Raw genomic sequence first — 25,139 nt, forward strand, 5'->3', positions numbered from 1 at the left:
CAAATGAAGAAGGGGGCAGGTTCTCCCTTAAGGTACTTATCTGGCCCCTTTCACCTAGTATTTGAGCACCTCAAAATCTTTCATGGAGGTAGGGAGGGGTTATCTCCCTTGTACAGATGGGGAAACTGAGGCACACAGCAGCTAAGTGACTTCTCTGGCACCACACAGGGAGCCCAGGGTAAAGCAGGGACTTAAACCCAGCTCTCACGCATCCCAGGCTGATGCTCTAACCCGTGGGCCATCCTTCTGCTTTACCCAGCCTGTTGTAAATGGGTACATTTCTAGAGAGCCCTCCAGCCCCAGGCATTCCAGAGCTCTGCCAGATTGCTAGTTTTGTTCTTTGTCTGTACAGGGCCTGGCACACGGGTCCTGGTTGACTCAGTTTCCCAGGTGCCACCGTAATATACCTAATAGAAATAAAAAATGTACAGCGCTTGTCACAATGGAGTCTTGTTCCATGCCTGAGGTGCCTAGGTGCTACCGTAATATACCTAATAGCAATAAAAAATGTACAGTGCCTGACATGCCTGTTCCATGACTGGAGTTCCTAGGTGCTACCCAACATAGGCTAACAGCAGAGCATGCTCCCTCCACCTCCCCTGCTGCAAACGGCAATGCCGAGGTGTAATGGACAAACCATGGTCTCATATGTACAGGTGCCTCGAGGCTGTAGTTACTCTGGACTGATGCAGTTCTGCACAACTGCCTGCTTCATCGTTAGCCGTGATCTGAGGACACTGTGGAGACTCGACTCATTGCATCAACAGGAGGTCCTGCTCAGGGTGAGAACGGTTATGGGAGATTGTCAGAGGCACGGTGCTGGCTACCTACTTAACTCTCATTGACGTTCCATGGGAATTAGGCACCTAACTTTGTACCTTTGGCAATTGTGGGACAGCTCAGTCCATGTAAAACCCACCTGCAAGCTGCTTTATGAATCTCGGCCGAACTACAGTGCTTAAAACACAGCCAACAGACTTTCCCTTGCTCCTCCAGCATGCCTGCTGTGGCAAAAGCTTATACGCACATCGACTAAATACAACAGATGCAAATAATGCGTTGAGCTAATGCCAGTGTCAACCAACACAGTTTGAACAGATGCAACTATCCATAGATTTTAAGGCCAGATGGGACCACTGGGATCATCTAATCTGACCTGTATAGCACATGCAAGGCCCTGCTCTTTCAGTTTTTGTTTAATATTCGCCAGGAATTTATCTGGGTTTATTACAAAAAAAAAAGGGGGGGGGGGTTGAAAATCCGGGCAAAAAATGAAGGGCACGGATTCCTGGCTCGATATTGGATTTAGTTGTGGGAGATGGGAGGACAGAACCAAGCAACAGAGAGAGGAAGGGTAATGAAGGGGGTGTCATGCGGTGGTTTAGTTAGTAAGCCGTGTGTTAACAGTATGTACATCGATGCATGCCTGCTCTATCTCCCACGACTTTGCTTCGACGGACATGGATTGACACCTACTTCCCTCCTCGCCCCGCTGATGAGCAACTTGCAATCTCTCCGCCCCCCCCCCCCCCGCCACCACGTGGTGGGAAGCACATGGTCCTTAGCTCCTCCCTTCCTCTTCTGTGTGCCCGCCCCCCAGCGCCCTGCAGCCAATGGGAAGCGAGGGCTAAGGTTGCCGGTGTCTCAGCGTTCGGAGCCGGCTGGGGAACAGGTGCTGGGGTGGCCGCCGCCGCTGCGGGCCTGGGGGGGCTCCGAGCAGGTAGCGGGGACGGGGGTGCTGGCCCAGCGGCGTTGCGGGGGGCCGGCCACGCACAGGGTTATCAGCCCCCGCGTTTGCCCTGCTCTTGGAGGAGGAGGTGCTGGTTCTAGCGGCTGCTTCAATGCGACCCTACAATAACAAACCCCAGGAGACTGAGTCGCTGCTTGTCTCCCCCCCCAGAAATCGCTCTTTTTCCCTGGCCTAGCCCTGAGGCCCGGGGTTGCTCCTGGATTGTAAGCATGCGGTGATCCCCTTCTCCCCAATGCCCTGAGTGTCTCTCCCTTCCCTGCCCCCCAGCCTGAGAATCTTGAATCCCTGAAGGGACCAAATAGGAAAGGGGCTGGGGGGAGGGAAATTCTTTTCTTTATCTTCCCTCTCTCCCAACGCAGGATCTGTTCTCTGTGTCTATATTTACCAACCAGAGGATGTTCCCCCCCCCCCCCCCACCACCCTGTTTTTTTCTGTTTAGTGACCAGAGTCATTGAACAGAGTCATTGGCCAGAGTCGGGCTGGCTCGAGAAGTCCACCTAGACCTAGGTATTTGTCTAACCTTGTCTAATTCTTTTTTTCCCTCCGATGCTTCCCCAGAAGGGATCAGACAGGCTGAATGCAAGAGGGTGTCTCTTGTCCACCACCCCCTTTGCCATCAGTAATATCCTTTGGCACTGAGTTCCACAGGTTGGTCATACACTTTAAACATGTTGCTTTTTTTAATTAGAGCTGGAAGGAAGTTTTCCAAGGGAATGTTTTTTCCGTTGGAAAATGCCGATTCATCGACCACTTGTGGAAACAAGTCGATTTTGATGAAATGTTGTTTGGAGGGGAAAAAATGGAGGGAAAATCCACATAAAATTTCAGTTTTCCATTCATGAAATGACTCTTCAGTATCTTTAAATTTTATATTCTGTAATCCAGTGTAATGCATTTAAAAAGTCAAAATCTAAACGAAACATTTAGATCAACCTGCAGTGAATTTATTTGCAGAACTGTGTGCAACCAGAAAAAAAATCAAAATCCTTAAATTTCCAGCCTAAATGGAAAATCCAGTCCTACTTTTAACTACCAGATGCCCCCACGGCTAATATTAGGAGAGGGTAAACAAAAGCTCCTTACTGACCTGCCCTGAACCATTCCCTATTTTACATTTTCCTGTTCCCATGAGGATCATATTGATCCCCCTTTGAGAGTTGCTGATGAAAAGTGCTAGAAGAGTGAGGAATGATTATCCACCGGACATCAGTGAACTTAAGGGGCTATCCATTTCAAATGCACGTTCATTTTCTCCTGTCAGGGCTGGTGGCCTCAGACCATCCCAGTCTGGTTTCATGTGATTTCCAACACGTGCTATGCGGGTTTCCTGTCTATTGCAGACCACTGCTGGAGTGGGACCTTTGCATATAGAAGTCGGGTAAGTCCTGGTGGGGTTTTTAGTGAGGAGTGTCATGTGGTTTGGTAACTCATAGTTCTTGGATGGGGCGCAAGGCAAATCCCATCCTTTCGTAGTTGTTAAAGAGAAAAGTTTATTTGCCTTGATGTCCTAGCCAAATTCCTTAAATATCCCCTGACCCTTTATCCTCCAGTTTCAGTTGACCATAGCATTATTATTTATTTTTCACCTTCTGTTCTAATCTCTGGGGTGCTCTTGCTGTGCAGATAGTCTCTGTGCTCCACCCTAGAGCTGGCTGCATTTCAGTGATGTGTAGAAATGAGGACATGTACTTTTTTTGAAGTGCTTGGAGCTTCTTCAGATTATTGTTTTGTGGCTAGAGCAGCCAGTACCGGTTTACAATGGCGCGGTGGTGCTGGGCCCACACTCAGAAGGGTCCCTGGTGCCTGGACCGAGTGCGGGCAGAGCCTCAAGGGGGGGGGAGAAGAGGCCAAGAAGGGGTGGGGCCTTGTGGCCAAGGCTTCAGGGGAAGAGACCGAGGGGGGGCAGAGCCTCAGTGCCAAGGCCTCAGGGGAAGAAGCGAAGTGGGAGCGGGGCCTCAGGGGAAGGGCCTGAGCGGGGGCGGGGCCAAGAAGGGGCGGGGCCTCAGGGGAAGGGCCTGAGCGGGAGTGGGGCCAAGAAGGGGCGGGGCCCTGGGCCCAAGGCCTCGGGGGAAGGGGCCGAGTGGGGGTGAGACCTCAGGGCCAAGGCCTCGGGGGAAGGGGCCGAGTGGATGGCAGCGCCACGGTCCAGGCCCTGGGGCCCGCCAAAGATTAATCCAGCCCTGGCTAGAGCACGTCTCCCTGCAGCGCTGCCAGGCCATTAGTGAAACTGAGGTAAATACTTGCATGCTGGGCTGAAGAGTGCATTGAAATGATTTCACAAGGGTGAGATGAAACTCAGCAGGCTACAAAGCCGTCACAGCTGATCTAATACCTCCACCTGTTCACTTCCAGCCCCTGTTTTGCTGTTGCGGCTCTCCCACATGATCTGAGTGGATCTTCCCGGTACACCATGGCACGGCATAGCAAGCTCCAGAAGCAAGTCTTGAGCTTGTACAGACAGTTCCTACGAGCCGGCAAGGAGAAGCCGGGATTCTTACCTTGCATACAGGCCGAGTTCCGGAAGAACGCCAGCATCCCCCGGACGGATGTTATGCACATTGAGTATCTCCTCCGCCGTGGCCAGAGACAGCTGGAGCAGCTCAGAGACGTTAACACCAAACAAATGGGAACTTTTGTCAAAACCAAGCCGGAACAGCGGTGACCCCTGCTGGCTGGCGCAGGCGGCTTTCTTGTACTGGGACAGTTAGCGTGTGAATTCGGAGACGTGCCTGCTAGATTTTCACACCCCTTTCTGTTTGCACATGGGTATGATCACAGCGAAGGAAAACTGTCCAGTCAGTGCAGTTGTGCTGCCTGGATTGGAGTTCAGTGGGATAAATAAAGCCTGGTTTAGGTGTCTTTACACGAGGAGCCACTAGAGGATGAATTTGAGAAGCCAATCTCTACCATTCCAAGCGTTTTAATCATTCAGGGGTGGATGGGTGATCTGGAGGTGGCGTTCTTGGGACATAATCCGTTCCTACCCCTGTTGTCTCCTCTTTTCCATCCTGTAGCTAAAGTCAAACAGGCAGATTACCCAGAAAAGTAAAAGAAAGGGACAGTGGTGGGTTGAAATCCTATTTCTGTCATTTTTTTAATTATCTGTAGCACCTAAAAGCCCCAGTCATGGGCCAGGCCCCCACTGCGCTAGGTGCTGTACAAACAGTGGATTTGGGTGCTACAATTCTTGAGGGCCCCACCAAAGTGCCTTAGAAGGACCAGAAAGAGCTGAGCGCCTGCCTTCTGAAAATGGGGTTCCCTTTAGGTGTCTCAAGACGGGCGGCTCCCTCCCCCCAACCCACTTCTGAAAATAAAGGCTTTGGGCCAAGGCGTTCTCCAGGGTGTACCAGTGTGTGTGTGTGTTGCCAGGCAAGCTTCCCCCATGTGTCCCCCTCCCTCAGTGTACCTTGGCTCTGCCATGGACGGACCATGTCTAGGCCTGAGAGGCTATTAGCGCGTGGTGGCTGGCTTGCTTAGCCCTGGTTTAAACTTAATAGTTTTACGGCTGTAGCTACCCTGGCCGAATCTTCCTAGCGTAGACACAGCTTATCCCACCAAAGTGCCTTTGCCGGTGAGAGTTTATTCCAATGCAGCGAGTGAAGCAAGCTCTAGAGTCACAGAGTTTAAGGCTGGAAGGAACCAGTGGATCATAGAACTGGAAGGGACTTTCTGGGACAGCAAGTATAGTCCCGAACCCCGTCCTATAACCCCGGTCAAAAATGTATTGAGCTCCATCTTCAGATCAGTTCAATTGTTTGCCCTCAGCTCCTACTGGGAGGTTGTTCCATCTCCTCTGATGGTTATAAACCTTCTGGTTTCCAGCCTGAACTTATTCCTGACCAGTTTCTATCCCTTTGTCTGACCTCTAGATCACAAGCCATAAGATGTCACCTAATTACCCCTGTGCTGAGCCCAATAACTTGTGTTGGACTAAACCATCTTCCAAACGGGGCCCCTGGTCCTTGGATGGAGAATCCAGCATTTCCCTTGGAGGATGGTTCCAGTGATAAGAAATTGCACCTTATTCCTAACTTGGATTTGTCCGGTTTCAGTGTCCAGCCGTCGGGTCTTGTTCTGTCTTTCTCTAGCTGAAAGAACCCTTTAGGACAGAGGTGGGCAAACTATGGCCTGCGGGACCGTCCTGCCTGGCCCTTGAGCCCCCGGCTGCTCCCCTGCTGTCCCTCATCCCCCACAGCCTCAGGCCGCCAGCACTCTGGGCAGTGGGGCTGCGAGCTCCTGCCGGGAAGTGCGTCTGCGAGAGCCGCCGGCCTGCCCTGGTGCTCTAGACTGTGGCTGCCAGTCCTGGTGCTTTGAGCGGTATGATGGGGGGGGGGTTGGATAAGGGGCAGGGGTCCCGGGGGACAGTCAGGGGACAGGAAGCAGGGTGGTTGGATGGGGTGGAGGTTCTGGGGGGGGCAGACGGGATGGGAAACGGGGTTAGATAGGTGTAGGAGTCCCGGGGGGGGGCTGTCAGGGGGTGGGGGTGTGGATAGGGGTTGGGGCAGTCAGGGGATAGGGAGCAGGGAGTTGGATAGGGAGTGGGGTCCTGGGAGGCGTGGTTAGGGGCAGGGGGTCCTGGGAAGGGGCAGTCAGGGAACAAGGAGCAGGGGAGGTTGGATGGGTCGGGAGTTCTAAGGGGGGGCGGGAAGTGGGAGGGGGTGGATAGGGAGCTGTTTGCGAGGCACAGCCTTCCCTACCCGGCCCTCCATACAGTTTTGCAACCCTGATGTGGCCCTCGGGCTAAAACATTTGCCCACCCCTGCTCTAGGACGTGCTCTTTTCTCCTCACGGAGGTACTGCGATCCACGCTCTCATCATCAGGGGTTTTCTCCGGCCCTTGAATTACTTTGATGGCTCTTCGCTGCACCCACTCCAATTTTGCAGTGTCACTTTTCTGCCGGTATAACTGCGTCTACACTGGGGTTCTTGCAAAAAACCAAAAACCCCACTCCCCAATTGCCATGCTGAGAGTGGCAACAGTTAGAAGCATAGGGCGGGCCTTATTTATAGATCTGCTCCTTATCCAAAGGACGCACCATCCCGCAGTGTGGAAACATTCAAGGGAGCTGAACCCAGGCCTCCGGTGTCGTGAAGCTGGTGATGTGTGTATCCTCAGCTTGGCAGGTGCCGTGAATGCCTGGTGCCTTGAAGATGATATTGCTGCCGCTGGTGGCTTGATTCTCTGAAAGAGCAAATCGCTTTGGTTCTCAAATGTGCCGATCCTCCGAGTCCTTTGGCATTTACAGTCCACGCTATGGCTAGACTCTGCTGCAGCCCCTAAAAATCATAGCAATGTCGGGCTGGAAGGGACCTGGAGAAATCATCACGTCAAGCCCCCTGCGCTGAGGCAAGGCCAAGTAAACCCAGGCCAGCCCTGAAAGGTGTTTGTCCAGCCTGGTCTTAAAAACCTCCAATGACGGGGATCCCACAACCTCCCTTGGGAGCCTGTTCCAGAGCTTCGCTCCTCTGAGAGTTAGAAAGTTTTCCCTAACATCTCACCTAAGTCTCCCTTGCTGCAGATAAAGCCCATTACGTCTTGTCCTGCCTTCAGTGGACATGGAGAACGGTTGGTCACCAGCCTCTTTATAACAGCCATGAACATATTTGACGACTCTCTTAGGTCAGGTCTTTGAAACTTGGATCCTTTTTGTTGCTCTCCTCTGGGCTCTCTCCAATTTGTCCACGTCTTTCCTAAAATGTGACACCCAGAACTGGACACTTTGCTCCAGCTGAGCAGGACAATTACCTCCCATGTCTGACATCTGCCACTTCTCTTAATACACCCCAGGACGATGTCACCTTATTGAAGGGGTTTGTGTCTGAAGCAGCTTCTCTCTAAGGTGCTGCGATTGTGTTTCTCCACCTGAACCGTCTCACCGATCTTGTTATGACTTGAATGTGCATGCCACGGTTCACCGCCCTGCCTGCACGTTGGACCCTGGCCTGATTTCCGAGCGCAACCTCCCAGTTGTCAGGCCTCCTGCTTTCACCTCCCCTGGGTGGAATCATGTCGTTCCACCACTCTCAGATGGGGGTCAGGGCTACAGTGTCTTGCCCACCTCTGATTGCTCAGCAGGCCCTCCCCCCAAGACTTTCCTTGGGTGGATGCAGTGCCCCGAACGGCCTTTTCAAAACAAAGTTTCCTTTGTGCTTATCGGTGGGAATAAGGCGTAGCCAGAGAAAAGGGTTTTTCACCCCATCAAAGGTCTTCACATGGGTCAGTCTCATCCCAGAGCCTTCCCATCTCTGGGGTCTGGGACCACTGTTGCACCAACTTTGCCTCTTTTTATAAAACCTGCCAAGTCCTTTGTCGTCCCCTGGAGCCGGGTTTGTCCAGCTCTCCAGGGGGGTCGGAGATAGATTTCAAAGCAGTTGCTTTTCTGCACTGTCCTTTAAATACTGGAAAATGGGGGTAACTGAAACGACGCTCCCCTTTCTTGCTGATGTGCAATCTGGCCCCTGTTTGAATGAATCCTTTGCAATCCTATAGCAAGCAACCCAGGAAGAATCAGACAGACAGATGGGTCAGATTAATAAGTATCACAGACAGCTCTCACGCCCTTCACCAGTCCCAAAGTGTGTGTGTGGTGGTTGGGGGCCGGGGGACCGGTATGTGCAGCTTCTGCTTATAAAGGTAGGGGAAATTTCTGAGCTCAGGGCTACAGGCAGGGAGGGTTCATTCACCTGCTTTTCCAGGCTCCTCAACTGCAGCTGAGCAGCCATGCTTCCCTGGCTTGAAACTGATTGCTTGGCAGGTTTAGCTGCCTGTGTGCACGGAACAGGTAAATAAACCCGATGGCCAGTTTAGATCAGGTGCCTGCATTTATCCAGCTCAAGCAGGGCTGGGGTTTGATTGGGGTGGTGTGGGGTAACCCTACCACTCTGGGTTTCCATTTCTGGCTTGCTGCCTGAGTCTGGGGAAGACACGGCGCTCCCTGCTTCAGTTTCCCAATCTGTAAAACTTCTCCTACTAGGGAGTTGTGAGCCTTGGGCATTAACTCACAACACGTGAGGGACGTTATTTAAATGTTCTTCTGCAAACAGACCCAAGGGAACCATTGGTCCAGTGTGCGAGCGCAATTCCTATGGCCAGTCTAGCAGCCTCTCTCTGGCAGAGCTTCAGAAGAAGGTGCAAGGAGCCTCTACTAAGGAATAACCTGCCTCTAGGGAAAGGACCTTGCCAACCCCCATAGCTGGGGGCCAGTTAATGCCCTGCCATAGAGGGTTTATAGCATAGCTGTAGCTGAGGAATGGTCTTCCCAAGGGAAAGGGGAGGGAATGTGGTTGCTTGGGATGTTTACACTAGGCTGGACAAAGCCCTGAAGAATAGAAGAGAGCAGAATCATTCTGTGTTGAGACCTGGGGCCTAGCTATGGGCTCGTCTACACTACAGAGCCTTGGCCGATATAATTCTACCGGCAGCGCCCCCTACTGGAGACTGCTGCCGGAAGGTGCTCTGCCAGCGTTAACGGACGACCTGAGCTAAGCTGACAGACGCTTTCCTCTGTTTGCAGAGTCGTGGCTACCCTGGAGGTCTTGCCGGCCTCGCTATGTCGGCTGGGTGTGTGGGGTTTTTCACACTCCCTAGCCAACAAAGCTATGCCAGTAAAACTTTGCCAAGTAGACTAAGCCCATGGTAACGGTGGCGGGTTTGTCCCCGTGGTCTGGATCAGCCTGTCCTGGCAATGGCTTGGAATTGCTGGCTGAGAAACTAGGCTCTAACAGAGACATGGGGATGGTGTAGGAAGCAAATCCAAGTGTTTTGGGGGGATGTGATTCTGGGTGGGAGGGATGACCTATACTCCTGCCTGCCACAACCTGCCAGGGCTCTGCCAGGCTCTAAGCACAGACAGCTTTGGAGATCTGAGTTCACTGCTCGAAACCTGATCAGGAGCATAAAAGGCCCCGAGCAGCCTTTGTTCTGTTATCTCGGAAGTAAGGGACAAAGTTCAGAGAGGGTGCCAAGCTGGGCTGGAGTCTTTGAGCTCAGATTTTGCTTTGCCCTTCCTTGAAGGCTGTGCTACAGGTGAGTGCTGTTTTCATCTCTGCTCTGGGAGTATTTCTCATGGGTTTTGTGTCCTGATTTGAGAGGGATTGTGTGTGTGTGTGCGGGGGGGGGGGGGAGGATTAATGTGCCATAAACTTTTTATCCTCTTCTCTGTAGCTAGCCCCAACCTCTAAATCATCTGTTTCCAAGCTCTGTGGCTAACTTAGAGGCCAGCAGTACGGTCTAGTGGATCAGGTATGGGATTGGGTATAAGGTCTCCTGTGACCTGGTGAATAAGGCACAGGGTTGCATGTCAGGTCTTCCCAGTCCTGCACTTGCTCACCGTGTGACCTTGGGGAGGTCTTTTTGGGTCTCCCTTTCCCTGTCTGCAAAAGGCAGGCAAGCAAGATTTAACCACCTGGGGCAAGTGCTTTGAGATCTGCAGCTGGAAAGTGCTGCAGCGTTTGTTTAGGTCACAAGTGTGTAGGGACATGGATTGTGTAAAAGCGTGAACGCACTGCTCGTGCTCAATAAATATTGATTCATAGCATGCGTGAGGCAGCGAATAGCCAAGCGACAGAGAAATTAAGACGCAAAGGAGATTTTGTGGTGTCTGCATCTGAGGGCTGAAAGAAACGAAAAGGAGAGTTGATGAGACCCAAGGAAGCCATTCCAGACAGTAGGAGATGCTGGAGCCGAGGCCAAGTTTGCCGACTGGATCCTGAAGGCAATCGGGAGCCGGGGAGGTGTGTTTGGATTGGGGCTGATGTGGTCAGAGAGTGGCAGCGGGGACTCAGGATAGCCACTGAGGAGGGACGTGCAATAGCTCAAGCAAGATGAGCTGAAAATGCAGGTGATGTTAGCAGTGGCCAGTCAGCTGGATGCAGATTCCACCAGTCAAGGTGTTTGTGGGGCTCATGTTAGTTTCATCCAATTTTGATGCAAAGTTATGAAAGCGCTTTGATCATTTTGACTTTATTATAACACATTGGGATGAAGCACTTTGGGCATATGTATTATAAGCCGAAGGGCTTCATCTCAGTGTATACTCTAAACGAAACATTATTAAACATTACAGAATATATTCTATTTGAAATGAAAAATAATCAAAGCCCTTTGGGCTTATACATGATAAGAAGTTGAAGCATTGCATTTCACCATATATGTATGGAGCCTTATGAAATGTGATATTCAAAGAGAACCGCTTTGAGCAAGTGGTTCCAAAACCATTCTTCGCAAATTTCATTCTGCAGGAAATCTTCACAATTTCATCTTTTTTCTTCCGATTTGGGATGAAAGGAAACGGGGTGGAAATTCCGAGGTACGACCAGCTCTAGGGCAGATGCAGCTGTGACCGAGGTGGGCAGCAGAGAAGGGTGACAAAGGCCAGGAATAGCTCAGCTTTGAGGATAGCCCTGAGACTGCGGAGGCAGAGTTGTCCTGAGTTAGGTTGGACATTAGGAAAAACTTCCTAACTCTCAGGGTGGTGAAGCACTGGAATAAATGGCCTAGGGAGGTTGTGGAATCCCCATCACTGGACGTTTTTAAGAGCAGGTTTGACAAACACCTCTCCGGGATGGTCCAGATAATACTTAGTCCTGCCTCGGTGCAGGGCATGGACTAGATGACCTCTTGAGGTCCCTTCCAGTCCTACTTTGCTATGATTCTATGAGCTGGTGGAGCCAGGTTCTGAAACCTCTGTGTCCTCCTCAAGATCTGATCCCTGCTAGGCTGCAGATACACTGGCTGTCTCTCCTCTCACAGCCCATCCTGGCTGCTGCTGCTGGAATAGCTCAGGTTAGCTTCATCTGCTCTGTCTTGGAGAAGCTTTACAGGAGAACGGCCTATGAAGGCATCTTGCTGATCTTCGGATCTCTTGGTAATTCCTCTGCATTCTGTTTATTTTTTTTTTCCTCCCTAGCTGGCTGATCTAGTCAAGCCTCTTCAGCCCTTGAATGCCCCCAGGAATTCCCAGTGCGATGGTCTCCCATGCCCAAGGTAACCAGCTGGCTAGTTATGGACAGAGTCCTTGGGTCTCAGCTCCACATCAGGCATGGAGGGTTGGTCTGCCGAAGCCAGGTCCATGTGACCTGATAACCAGCCCTGGTTATCAGGGAGGCAGCTGTATTGATCTGAGAATGGCTGGAAGCCACCATGACTCATTGTGATCTGGGGTGGGGAAGTGAAAGGACTTGAGACCTGCGACATTTCCAGTCCTGCCCTTGATCCCAGAATGTCTGGCTATTTCTCCTGATACGGTTGGTGGTGGGCTGGGTATTTACCTAGACGTTAAGCTCTTCGTGTATGTAAGCACCCAGCACAGCGGCGCTCCCCCCCCCCCCCCGATCCTTCATTGGGTGCCTTAAGATGCTACAAATAATACAAGTAATCACTGGCAATGCTGTTAACAATAACATCATCATCAGAGCTAATATCGCTACCCCGAACGAGGGCTGCTCGCTCCTCTTGGAGCTACGTGTCGCAGGCAGACAGCACTGCATAGGGCCCCATTGGGAAGTCTCCTTTTTAGTCATGAGATCTGGATGCTTTAATATGGATAAATATATATTTAAAGCAAAGGTTAGCATCTGTAGAAATGGGTGTTTCCAGCAAGGAGGCAAGGCCTGGAGATAGCCCTCCATAGAGGGCTACTGATCTGCCTTCCAAGGGTCAGATGCCAGGGACTGCGTTGTTGGGTTATTATGGGCCTTGCTTTGCCGTCAGACAGCAGGCTACGGGGCAGCAAGCGGGTGAAGGCTGTGTGCCTGCCTTGGGGAGGGGAGAGACAGGATTCTATCCTGGGAGAGCAGCAGCTGGGGGAGACCATCTGCCTGGGGGGGGAGCCCCAATATCCTGCAGGAATGGGGCCTGGTTTCTTGTTCCAGCCCTTCCCTTAGGTGTGATTGTGGCTGGCACAGTTTCAAAAGCGGAGTTACTTGGCCCTGTAATCCTGAAAGCCGAGTGACTCCGCCTGCTGGCACTTATCACTCCCTCGCCTCTTGCTGTTTAATCAGCTTGTTTAACCAAGGAGGGAGGGAAAAGGGGAACCTTTGGCTATTTGAAGGTTGCGTGCAAATGGAGGGAAAGGGGATGGATAAAGAAGGGCTGAGCGTGGGGCTGCCTCTATTTAAATACATGCCCAAAGATGCCCTGAAAATCTGGGAGAATCACTGGGCGGCTGGCCTGAACGAGATGGCTAAACAGCTTGGCAGCTGGAGTTTTGGAGCCTTGTTATTCCTGGTAATGTGGGTAGATGGCTCCCATTCAGTGGGATTTCTGCCAGGAAGATGACCACAAATAGTGGCCTTTATTCCCCATGTCACTTCCCCAGGTGTCTGACTTTTGTCGCTGAGATCAAGAATTGTATACGATTCAAAGAGGAACGGGCTGGTTTATCTGGCTAGCCAGTGTTTGAATAGTTAATAATAATCCCTTGCTATTATTTGTAGATCTCAAAGCACTTTAAAAAGGAGAATCAGTATCATTGTTCCCATTTTACAGATGGGGAAACTGAGATAAAGAGACTCATCAAAGGTCACCCTGTGGGACAGGCAGGAATAGAACCCAGCTCTCCTGAGACCAAGCTCAGTGTTTGTTAGAGACCAGCATGAGACCTGTGGGGGGGCAGGGGCAGAGTAAACATAAGAACAGCCATACTGGGTCAGATCGATGATCCATCTAGCCCTGTATCCTGTCTTCCAACAGCAACTGGTGCCAGATGCTTCAGAGGGAATGACAGACCAGGGCAATTATTGAGTGATCCCTCTGACAGTTGGAGGCTTAGGGACACCCGGAACATGGGGTTATGTTCCTGACCATCTTGACTAATAGCCATTGATGGACCTATCCTCCATGGATTTACCTCATTCTTTTTGAACCCAGTTACATGTTTGGCCTTCACAACATCCCCTGGCAATGAGTTCCACAGGTTCATGAGTGGGTTGAGTGAATATGTAATTCCTTATGTTTGTTTTAAACCTCCTTACGCCGGTTTTCACTGGGTAGATGATTGCGTTTTAAGATATTCTGAAAACTATGGGCTTCCGAGACGTCTCATGAAGCTCAGCTGCCTCTCAGCATCTGTCTACACTGCAGTCAGGAGGTGTGATTGCAGCCCGGGTAGATGTAGCTGCCCCATATCAAAGCTAGTGTAACTATCGAAGTGAAGCCACAGTATAGATTCATAGATCCCAAGGCCAGAAGGGACCACTCTGATCATCTAGTCCGACCACCTGTGCAGCACAGGCCAGAAACCTGCCTCAAAACCGTTCCTAGAGCAGATTTCTCCAGAAAAAACATCCCATCTTGATTTTAAAATGGTCAGTGGTTATCGGAGAATCCACCATGACCCTTAGTAAATTGTGGTAATGGTTAATTACTCTCACCGTTAAAAATGTATGCCTTATTTTCAGTCTGAATTTGTCTAGCCTCAACTTCCAGCCATTGGATCATGTTAGACCTTTCTTTGTAAGATTGAAGAGCCCATTATTAAATATTTCTTGTCCAGGGAGGTACTGATAGCCTGGGATCATGTCACCCCTTCACCTTCTCTTTGTTAAGGTAATAGTGAGTGACTCAAGGAGCTCGATCTATCGGGCAGGTTTTCTAACCCTACTATGACAGGGTCAGGCCAGATGGCTACAGGAGAGTGATAGATGGTAGATACATTAGCCCCAGAATAAGCAGATCCCTTTTCCCTGGGTAAGATAACAGGAGCTGTTCCAGAACAATCAGGAACTTACTAGATCCAATTAAGGCAGGCAGGCTAATTAGGACACCTGGAGTCAATTAGGAAGCTACTGGAACCAATTAAGGCAGGCTGGCTAATCAGGGCACCTGGTTTAAAAAGGACCTCACTTCAGTTAGTGAGGGGGCGCGCAAGGAGCTGGGAGTGAGAAGGCGTGCTGCTGGAGGACTGAGGAGTACAAGTGTGATCAGGCTTCAGGAGGAAGGTCCTGCGGTGAGGATAAAGAAGGTGCTAGGGGGAGGCCATGGGGAAGTGGCCCAGGGAGTTGTAGCTGTCACTCAGCTGTTACAGGAGACGGTGTAGACAGCTGCATTCCACAGGGCCCTGGGCTGGAACCCGGAGTAGAGGGCGGGCTCAGATTCCCCCCCCAACTCATCCTCCCAACTCCCTATCTGACACAGAAGGCGTTGACCTGGTCTGTGAGCAACACCAGAAAGGAAGGTCTAATTTGGAAAGGGATCTGGCCTGTCCCCGACCCACTAGGTGGGACAGCAGAGATTGTTCTCCCTTTCCCCCATGCTGGCCAGTGATGAGGTTAGCTGAGTGAATGGCAGGTTTGAGCCCACTAGCAAAAGTGGCCAAATTGAGGGCTGCCATGGACCTCTGAGGTGAGCAAATCTGCCAGAAAGCGCAGGACCCACCAAAGCAGAGAAGGAACTTTGTCACACTACATTCTCATGGTGCTGCTCTGACCCCTCTCCAATTTATCAGCATCCTTCTTGAATTGTGTGCACCAGACCTGGACACAGGTTTCCAGCAGTGGTGGAATAGTGCCAAATATAGAGGTAAAATGACCTCTTTACTCAGGCTGAAAGTAAGTAGAGGGACTTACTGGTATGCTGGGTCCCCCCTGGGCAAGGTGTGGGGGCGGCTCTGGCCCCCGGAAGAGTTGGGACCTTGGGCGGAAGGGGCAGGGCTGGGAACCAGACTCCCTCAGCCGGCCATTCAGGGGCCCCATTTGTGGCAGCAGCAGCCGGGAGCCCCAGGGCTCTGGTGGGGATTTGAAGGGCCCAGGGCTCCTGGCTGCTGCCACAGCAGCCAGGAGCTCTGGGACCCTTTTAACTTGCCAGGCCTGCCCAGGGCAGCTGCCCCTTTTGCTCCCCGCCCCCCACTGGCAGCCCCAATGGTCGGGTCCAGTAGCGCTGCTGGACCTGGGGGAGCAAAAGAGGCAACGACGTGAAGCGGTGCTTTAGGGTTGGCCACGTGTGGGCCAGTACTGGCGGCTGGTTCTTACCAGTACGCTGTACCAGCCCGCACTGGCCCACTTCCACCTCTGCCTTTACTCCTGCTCAAGATTCTCCTGATACGTCCTAGGATCCCATTAGCTTTTTTAGCCTCGGTGCTGCACTGGAAGCTCACGTTCAGCTGATGACCCACCGTAATTTCTATGCATTATTTTGTCAAACCATCTTATCTTGTACTCGATTGGGATGTATTTGTATTAGCTGGCCTATATTTCCGTAAATATCTAGAGCCTAGTGCTCTAGCAACAACTTTGCCAAGTTCATGTCCTGGACAGAGAACTCGTAAGCATCTGCTGTACTATGTGGCCTGACTTTGGTTCACAGCCTCTGGCTCAGGCCTCAAACCTTGTACCAGGCCCAATCCTACACCAGCAGGCCATGGTGACGGCATCGCAGAGATGCCAAGGGCTGGCGGGCCGTATCTGTCCTCATGCCCAGGAGTCCCTCTGCTCCACGGATGCCACCGAGGGACACAGGGCGGCGATGACCGGGATGTGGGATTTAGGGCCTGACAGCCCCGGCCTTCGCTCCCAGGACAGCAGTGTCACCTTATCCTTGAGTGGAAACCACCCGTTTCGGATGAGTCCCTTGCTGGAGCTTCAGCTGGACAAGACCGGCCGGACCTGATTGTGACGGTGGGGGGACGGGGAGGGATAACTCAGTGGTTTGAGCATTGGCCTGCTAAACCCAGGGTTTTGAGTTCAATCCTTGAGGGGGCCATTTAGGGATCTGGGGGGAAACTGGGGATGGGTCCTGCTTTGAGCAGGGGGTTGGACTAGATACCTCCTGAGGTCCCTTCCATCCCTGATATTCTATGATTCTATGTTCGGTCAATTCGTCTTTTAACCAGCTGCATCCTTAGCAGCTACAGCTCAGCAGCTACACTCAATCTGAAAGCACTGGCCGCCAGATCTAGTGGCCATGCAGCATGCACTGGCAACAGCATCACCTGCTGTCCCACAAGAAGACAGCATGCAACATCCAAATTGCATCCAAGGACTGCTGCTGGGGAAATTTTCCAAGGCAGAGATGGGCGCTAATCTCCTCCTAAAACTTTAATAGGAAAATGGTGCCATCAGGATGCCAAGTGTTCTGCAACAGATGCTTCGATGAGTGTTGTTTTCTCATCAGGTCTCTTTCCGCTATTTGCATAAATCCCTTTGTAGTAAAGTTGTCTTTCTTCCTGACATAGCAAGGTGCAAGTTTATTAATAAAATAACAACTTAAATAACACTTTGTTGCTTCTATTGGCCACGCCAGGGTCTCTTTGCATATCCCTCCATTTCTCCCTTCCCCCCACCGTGCCATCCTCCCATCCCCCACTATTTTGGGACTTCCTGAAACTCCCCCTATCAATCCCCCAATGCCAGGGGCTCTGTGCGTTTCCCATATCCCCCACCCCCATACCATTGTCCCCCATTTCCCCCCCACACCAGGGATTTCATAGATTCCCAGGCCAGAAGGGACCGTTGTGATCACCTAGTCTGACCTCCTGCATAGAACAGGCTGGACAACTTCTCCAATATAATTCCCAGAGCAGATCTTTTAGACAAACATCCAGTCTTGGTTTAAAAATTGTCTGGGATGGAAAATCCACCACAACCCTTAGTCAATTGTTCCAGTGGCTAATTATTCTCCCAGTTAAAAATTTACTCCTCATTTCCAGGGTTTTCTGTGGTTTCCTCCACTGCAGCTACATTAGTGTGGGAGGCAGGAGGGCTAGCTGCCCCAAGAACATATCTAAGAGGAAAGGAGTACTAGTGGCACCTTAGAGACTAACAAATTTATTTGAGCATAAGCTTTTGAGAGCTACAGCTCACTTCATCGGATGCTCATGCTCAAATAAATTGGTTAGTCTCTAAGGTGCCACAAGTCCTCCTTTTCTTTTTGCAGATACAGACTAACACGGCTGCTACTCTGAAACCTGTCTAAGAGGGTTTCAGATGGGATCACACGTGTGGCAGCTAGACACTGCTATTTTTAGCATGCTGGCTCGCTCAGAACTAGCGTGAGTATGTCTACCAGAGTTGGAAATCCCACCTCCAGTTCCAGCATAGACATACCCTAAGTGGCCCAATTAATGGGAATCTCAGTGCAGAGGCCAGGATCATGGTGGGCCTTGGACCTTTGCCAGGTATTAAAAATTCACAAGGAAAAGAACGGGAGTAATCCAGCATCCACCACTGATGCTCTCGGTGAGGCTGATCTTCGTGTTTTCCCTTGTCTCTGTTGCAGAGTTCCAGACCAAAGAGGACGTCTACTGCTTCGCCTTAACAAAGGCCCTTTACAGTGTGCCCACACCAGTGACTGTCGGGTTTTATGCACCATGGGGACACTGCAAAAACCTGCTCTTACAGAAAATCCAGCGTGAGTGCTGCCCTGGGGAACATAAGGAGGGGAAGGGATGGGAGAGGATGGGGATTACAACCTTATCCCATTCTTGAACGCTCCCTGGGAGGGATGGATTGTCAATCTGGAAGATCCTCGAGGAGGAAAGATTTAAGGTGCTGCCCGGTGTCTAATGTATGCCTTCCTCTCTTACGGCAGAGTACATGGTTAGCGAATCAACAAAGAAAGACCAGCAGGAATTTCGGCGGAACGGGAAAAAGCAGCGTGGAAGCTCTGGCTGGGATCTGCTCAAGCTCCTGTTTCTCATGATCTTCTACCGGCCGGTCCTGACAGAGCAGCAGAAGCAGAGAAAGAATGTCCAGCATGTCTTCATCCATTTCAGTGCCTGGGAGTATGCGGGCAGCGACCATCTGTGGGCAGGCCTCATCACCACACTGTGTGATGGCATTGAAAGCCACTTTGGTCTCCTACCTGTGAGCATTTACAGGGCCGTAGGCAGGAAATGTGGCATCATCGAGAGACCAGGGGATCAGGAATGGGTTAGCAAGAAGTACCTCTGCCTCCCCCTGTGGGCTGCTGTGATCCTTGTGACCGTGGTAGCTATTGGGGTGGGCGTTCTCCTCCTAGTGGTTGGGATCCCCATTGGGGATGCCTCGGGAGACGCAATAGCTGTCGTGGAGGGCATCGGGGTGACGGCTGTTGGCGTCTCTGCGGCCGCTGCCATTCGGGTCGCCATCATGGTGGTACGAAACGTCATCATCACCCAGAAGACCCAGCTGGAGAGACAGATGAATCGGACGGATCTCAGCGCTCAGCTGGGCTTCATGAGCTGTGTGAAAAGCGAAGTGAGGACAGTCACCAGGTTCCTTCACTTCATGGAAATTTTCCAGCGGCGGAAGCTGCAGGTGGTGCTAGAGATCACTCACTTGGACAGGTGCAGCCCTGACAAGGTGGTCGGCGTCCTGGATGCCATGAACATCCTCCTCTCGGATTACAATGCCCCATTCATCTCCATCCTGGCTGTTGACCCGAGCATCATTGTCGACTGCGTGGAAAGCTCCTTGTACATGAAGGGCATGGCCAACAATGGCTACGAGTTCTTAAATCGCATTGTCACCCTGCCCTTCTCTGTCCCTCGGATGGACTGTGTCACCAAGATGAGGCTGATCAGGGACATCACCGAGCGCCGGAAGTGGCAAGAGAGAGACCTAGAGGAGGAGGTAGGCTTCCAGCAGGATCCCAAGATGGAAGCTAACTCCAAATTTCTCTCAGTCCCTTGCTACGATTCTGCCAACCATGAAGCAGAGAATCCAGGTGCAGATGACAGACAGATACCTCTCATTGTCAGAGACCTCAGAACCCAGGAACCAGGAACTGGCGGCTATGGGAAAGGCATCAGAGCCAAAGACCTCATTCAAGAAGCATTTGACTACCTCCTGGATGACTCCTTGAAGGAATACATGACAGACAATGTGGTGCAAATGCGGCGGATCGTGAACACCATCACCATCACCATCAGGATCATGGCAAATAACGTCCCCAAGGACAAGGTGTGTCCAAAGAAGGTGGTGGACTGGGTGCTCCTTGCCAACCAGTGGCCATGCCGTCTGAGCTGGGTCTTGCAGTGCATCGAGGATGAGGAGCAGAGAAGCAGCCTGGCCTGCTGCCAAGGAAGCCCACTTCCCCCTGACATGTTTCTGTGGGAGGTCTACGAGAAGTACATGGAGGAGCTGGACATGCTTAAAGGCCAGATGGAAAAGCTTCTGGAACTGGACCAGGATCCTGAGCTCTTCCACAACTTCTTGAGCAGCAGGTTTCGGGTGGAGGAGGCCATCTTCTACTTGCCCTACACGGTCAACTTAGACCTGTCCTTGAAAAGGCAGATGGAGCTGCAACGTGGCAGTCACAGCCTGAAGCGGACAAAGAAGTTCAACAGGCTCACGACATGCACCCTGCTGGGTATGACGGTGGATGATATCTGCAGAGAGGTAGGTGACTCTCATGCTTCCTGCCACCCCGCAGAGTCAGCAGGAGGTAGACTGTCCCCATGCTACTTAATAGCAAGCCGCGTGACAGCTGCTCCTCATGCTGAGAGGGAGATGAGGGCGACGGGCACTGGAGCTGGGAGAAAACTATCCCATCTAACCGGTGCATTTGCAAAAGCAAACCATATGTGTGCTACAGAACATTTTTGTTGACGCAGGGCTGGACTCAGGGTTTAGGATTGACTGTTATCCTCTGGGGGGGCAAGGGGCCAGAGCCCCATCACTTTTAAGGGGTGAGCAGCAGGAGGAGGGGGCAGGGATGAGCGAGTGGAGGACAGGGTATCAACGGGAAGAGGTGGTGTGGGGATGGGGCCACAGGGGAATGGGTGGTGTGAGGGCAAGGGGAGAAGGGGTGGCATGGAGGCAGGGCCTCGGGGGAAGGAGTGGTGAGGGCCCCCCCCCCTACTTTTAGGGAACTCTAGATGCTCCTGACTTGGTACATGCTTGAAATGGGCCAGGAAATTTCTTGTTGGAACAACAACTCTGATCCTTGGAGCTCTTTTCTGTGACCCCAAAGCCCTTGGCTGGATCTCCAAGGGGTTCCTCCTTTACTCTCTGAAATGACTTCTGTCTGTTTTAGGACTATGGAAGATTCTTAGCTATCTCTTATGTTCACAGCATGCACACAGAGATATGAGATAAAAACATAAATACTCTTGCTGGAAGGTTGTAACGTAACACCACTTTATTTCTTAGAATCCAGAATAACACACAAGAACCAATAAACAGAGGAGACAAAGCAGGCTGCTCCCTAAGGTAGCAAGGCCCAACTCACCCCACTGCAGGTTGATTCTGCATGCTTCCCTACAGAGCCCTCTAGTCTGCAAGCAGGACCAGGAAACCCCCTCGCTCTTAAAGTGATAGCTTGCAATTCCAACACACTCCTCAGTACACCACACTGTGACCTTCCCCCTTAGTTGCCCGATCGACTGTACTTGTCATACCGACTTGATCGGTGGTACCTCCAGTAGTATTCCAGCATACACAAGAGGGATTTTCCAGATACTATTGATAGTCCCACAACCTGCTGGCTGGCACATCTTGTTTGCTAGAATCTGAATGAGCTGACACAGGTTCCTCTCTGGAGCCATCACGGAATCTTCCTAAGAATGTGTTGTGAACATTTCAAATATATGTATGGCGCTAATGGAAGCTTCCTCTTCTCTTCCAGATGGAAACAGTTGGCTTTAAGGAAGAAAACGTCCTGCAGTACCAACAGAGACTGAGGGACCATAATCTAAATGGCCGTGCCCTGGTTTACAGTGACAACAATGAAATCAAAGAAGCCCTCAGCATGAGCCTTGGCGAGTGGACGCTCTTTAGCATATATTTCCTTGGAGTTCTTCCCCAGCCAAGTTCATCCCCTTCTGTTGCATCCTCGGTCCCATTATATGTCAGGCAGGAGGCTCAGAAGAACGTGTCTGGCTTAAGAGAGAACGTGGCTAGAGGGAGCAGGCTGTCTTTGAACATCTCCAGGGAAGAGCTTCGGGAGAAGAGAGAAATCTGAGTCCTGTACAAGACTGGAAGCAAGATCTGAACTTTCCCCATCTTTCTACCTCTCTGCACTGTCAATGACATGTCACGGACAAAGCAATATGCTGGCTATGGAACAATTAGCAATGTGAATGGGGCACTATAGTGTGTCTCAGGGATTTGGGGCACATTCATGTCAACACAGTGGATCTTTAGACACTGGATGTCACAGTAGTTTTGTCTGGTTAGTACAGCAGGAGACCGGGAATCAGAATGTCTGGGATCTATTCCTAGCGCTGTCCCTGGCTTGTTGTGGTTTTGAGCAACTTGCTCCTTCTTTCTGGGTCTCCATTGCCTCATCTGCAAAATGGGTTTAGGGCACGTGTTAGCGCATGGACTTTCCTACCTGTACTGGAGCATTAAGAGCAAAACTTGCCCCATCTGCTGTGTCCCCAGCCACAGTGGAACCAGGATGATGGCCCCCTGAAGGTAGCACAGTCCAGGGAGCTCTCTCATGTGCTATCCCTTGCAGCAGGGCATGGGGAGTGAGGCATGGGCAGAGGCTGGGGGTAGAGGCCTGTGGATTCATGTTTCCACAGATCAACTGGGCAGGATTCCAATCTCACACTATTGTAAGTCAGAAGTGACAGAAGAGGGTCATCCACCCTTCTGTCTACAAAGCACTAGGCCAATATTAACCAGTTAATCCTCATGCATAACATCGGAGATGGGTCACTGTTTTTAATCCTTTCTTTACTTAAGAGGGGCATGGAGCAAGGACGGGTCCAAGGTTACATAGCAAGCCCGTGCTGGATCTGGGAATAGAACCCAAAAATCCTGGCCCTGTATTTTGGACTCATGACTCTGGCCAGGAGAAGCTTTTATAGAGTCCCTTTTCTGCCTATAAGAGCACTTCCAGGCCCCAATCCCGCTCCCAATGCATAGCACAAGCAGCTAAACCTGCCCTGGAGAACTCCTCTTGGGCTGACTGGTGGGGAGAAGAATTCTTGCTAAAAAGCCTTCGAACCATGGTTGGGCTGCTTCTGTAGCAGAATCATCCACATTACCTGTGACATTCCCCCCCACCCCCCCACGCCCCCAGAAATTGGTTCCATGGTGGGCCTGGCTGTCTGTGCAGGAAGGTAACCAGTGAATATTTTTGTGTTTAATAAAATTATGTTAACAAATGGTCCTTTCCCGATCTCTTTCCTTTAGAGGCTTTAGGAATTTAGAGCACCCACCCCAAAAGCATCTGAGCACCAGGCTTGGCAGAATTCAGGTTTTTTTGCTTTACAGTGTTGATGGATAATATTGTCACGGAGTCACAGGCCCGGTGCTCTGGAATTGCTCTGTATGAAACCAGACAAGACTCTGGTGTAGTGTGCCATGAAGTCTTTTAGGCTAAAGCCATCCTGGGTTTGGCCTCAGGGCATTCAGCACCCCCATGCACTTCCAGTAGTGGGGTCCACTTGGCTGGTACCCTGAGGGAAGCCAGGGGGACCCTGCACCCCAACTCCACAGTCAGCCATGACTCTCAGCCAGCATATAAAACAGAAGGTGTATTAGTCAATAGGAACAAAGAGTAGAATAGAGCTTGTTAACACAGAAAGCAGGACCGTTCAGTAAAGTCCATCTTGCGGGGAGGGAACCCCAGACCCTTGAGGTCCTGACCCTCCCCCTTGAGCCCAAAACAGAAGACTGCCCTGCTTCCAGCAGCCTCGCTTGTTGCCCCATCTCAGTTCTTTGTCTTGCTTCCTGGACAAAGTGTCACTTGGTTGCATCTCCCTCCTGGTTCTCAGGTTACGAAGGGGATTGGCCATTGCCTACATGCAGACAGCTGGAGGAGCCTCACCTATCCCTGAGGATCTCAATTCTTATCCTTATTCCCACCACCTAGGCATGACTTCAGATCTGGCAGAAAAGCTTTGCTAAGGAAATAGGCCTTGTATTGTGTTTTTGGCTCTGTAGGTTCTCCTCCATGAGACTATTCCCCAGACATCTCCCGGTGAATATGACTCTTGCAAGCTTTGTCCTGGCCACTGTCCCCGAGGAGCGCTGTTGTCTCTGGGTTGTGGCTGGAGAGCCAGTCCCTAGTATAGCTGAGTCCTGAATTGTTAATGGCCCTGGAATTCAGGACCAAGGCTTTGCACAGGGATCAGATCAGAACTTGGAGCCAGTGCAGAGCGCAGGAGGGATGTGCTCTTGGCTGCTCATTCCACTGAGGAACTGAAGACTTGAGACTTGTTGGCTTCCCCCTTCAATCACCCTTAATCCACATGGAGCAAAAACCTCCCCTCTCCTGCTCTGAAATGTTACCATTCCAGGGGCAGAGAGCCTGGGGCCCAGCGGGGCATGTGACATCATAGATCCCTGGACAGCAAGGGTGGGCCAGCAATTAGGGCATTAGCCAGGAACCTGGGTTCAATTCCCAACTCTGCCACAGACTCCTGTATGTCCTTGGTCAAGTCCCTTAACCTCTCTATGCCTCAGTACAATAGGGATGTTAGCCTGTGCTGCCTTCCGGAGGAGTTGTAAGGAAAAAGACATGAAGTATTGCAAGGGGCTCAGATGCTAGGGTGATGGGTGCCAGGTAAGTCCCATAGAGAGCTCTGCAGACCCAGGCGTTAATATGAGGCATTGATCAGACTGTGCAATAGCCCAGGGGAGCTTTTGGCCTTGTCTACACAGGCAAGTTAATGCTGAAAAACCACCCCCCCGAGTGCAGCAAGTTTGAGCTCTTTAAAGGGCTAGTATGGACAGGCTGTGGGCGCTGGGTGGATTACCAGGAGCGCTCTCTCCCAGCACTCACGCGTGACCACATGCGCACATCCCGGAGCAGCACTTGGAACTTTGCCATGTAGACGACTGTCAAACCCACAGAGTTTGTGGGGATTCCAACACTGAATAGTAACTCCACCCATCTCAGAGCCAACTAGCTGGAGGAGACAGGGCTGCCAGGGCAGTAGGAGAAGGAGTTGCCTGGTTCTGAGTCTTCTGGCCAATTGGTCCAAGAGGAGCTGCAGCAGGAGTGGGGCTGTGGCTCCCTATGCAGTGTGGAGTCTGATGGTTCGGTGCCACGAAGGGAACCCCAGTGGCCACTGCTTTCAAGGAGCTCCAGCCTTGCATCTCAGAAGCTTCCAGCTGCAGTGTCTCTGCTGTTGAGTTAACATTTGGCACCAGGGCCCTGGGGTGAAAGATGCTCGGGGTGTGGATGGGTGAATCATTAACAGGCACTGACAATTCCATGGAAGGCTCACAGCTCGGAGGTGAAATCTCAGAATAAGGTGACAGGCCCCACTTTAGATCTCTGTAGACAGCACGGTTCTGATGCCATTATATTTTTCTCTTTGCTGGAACGGAAGTTCACTTCCTCAGAACTAGCCCGCTGTTGGTGGTTGAACTCAATGTCCCTTTCTGAGTGAAAACCAAGGTTGGCTTGAATTCATTCTGGAGGGAGCCAGAGAGTTGTATTCATTTTCAGTCTCGCAAAGAGCGTTGACTCATGAGTGTGTGATGTGAAGGGGCCAGCAGGTGCAGTCTGAGT

General features: G+C 51.4%; 2 protein-coding genes across 6 annotated transcripts; both read left to right on the top strand.

Moving 5' to 3' along the window:
• Positions 1-1,359: 1,359 nt before the first annotated feature.
• Positions 1,360-5,094, top strand: SDHAF1 (succinate dehydrogenase complex assembly factor 1). 4 transcript variants are annotated; one of them, XM_073321404.1, is made up of 4 exons: positions 1,731-1,953; positions 2,309-2,398; positions 3,012-3,128; positions 4,103-5,094. In XM_073321404.1, exons 3-4 carry the CDS (start codon positions 3,067-3,069, stop codon positions 4,410-4,412), a joined length of 372 nt encoding a protein of 123 aa, XP_073177505.1. In that variant the 5' UTR covers positions 1,731-1,953; positions 2,309-2,398; positions 3,012-3,066; the 3' UTR covers positions 4,413-5,094. The 4 variants fall into 4 exon arrangements, with proteins under 4 accessions (XP_073177507.1, XP_073177505.1, XP_073177506.1 ...); XM_073321406.1 differs by lacking the exons at positions 1,731-1,953; positions 2,309-2,398 and adding an exon at positions 1,360-1,720; XM_073321405.1 differs by lacking the exon at positions 2,309-2,398 and having other exon boundaries at positions 1,731-2,257.
• Positions 5,095-11,656: 6,562 nt separating this feature from the next.
• LOC140902053 (NTPase KAP family P-loop domain-containing protein 1-like) lies at positions 11,657-22,741 on the top strand. Of its 2 annotated transcripts, none has more exons than XM_073321686.1 (4): positions 11,657-11,735; positions 17,964-18,095; positions 18,276-20,065; positions 21,294-22,741. In XM_073321686.1, exons 1-4 carry the CDS (start codon positions 11,693-11,695, stop codon positions 21,627-21,629), a joined length of 2,301 nt encoding a protein of 766 aa, XP_073177787.1. In that variant the 5' UTR covers positions 11,657-11,692; the 3' UTR covers positions 21,630-22,741. The 2 variants fall into 2 exon arrangements, with proteins under 2 accessions (XP_073177787.1, XP_073177788.1); XM_073321687.1 differs by lacking the exon at positions 11,657-11,735 and adding an exon at positions 17,786-17,862.
• The last annotated feature ends 2,398 nt before the right edge of the window (positions 22,742-25,139 follow it).

This window comes from Lepidochelys kempii, chromosome 23 (assembly GCF_965140265.1).
Source record: "Lepidochelys kempii isolate rLepKem1 chromosome 23, rLepKem1.hap2, whole genome shotgun sequence".
NCBI classification, from domain to species: domain Eukaryota; kingdom Metazoa; phylum Chordata; order Testudines; family Cheloniidae; genus Lepidochelys; species Lepidochelys kempii.

Excerpts from the sequence above, each read along its gene's own strand:
- SDHAF1 (XM_073321406.1), top strand. The coding sequence starts at position 3,067 with ATGCGGGTTTCCTGTCTATTGCAGACCACTGCTGGAGTGGGACCTTTG. Across the intron at positions 3,129-4,102 it reads CCTTTGCATATAGAAGTCGG|CCCCTGTTTTGCTGTTGCGG; the intron begins GTAAGTCCTGGT and ends GTTCACTTCCAG.
- LOC140902053 (XM_073321686.1), top strand. The coding sequence starts at position 11,693 with ATGCCCCCAGGAATTCCCAGTGCGATGGTCTCCCATGCCCAAG. Across the intron at positions 11,736-17,963 it reads GATGGTCTCCCATGCCCAAG|AGTTCCAGACCAAAGAGGAC; the intron begins GTAACCAGCTGG and ends TCTCTGTTGCAG. Across the intron at positions 20,066-21,293 it reads TGGATGATATCTGCAGAGAG|ATGGAAACAGTTGGCTTTAA; the intron begins GTAGGTGACTCT and ends CTTCTCTTCCAG.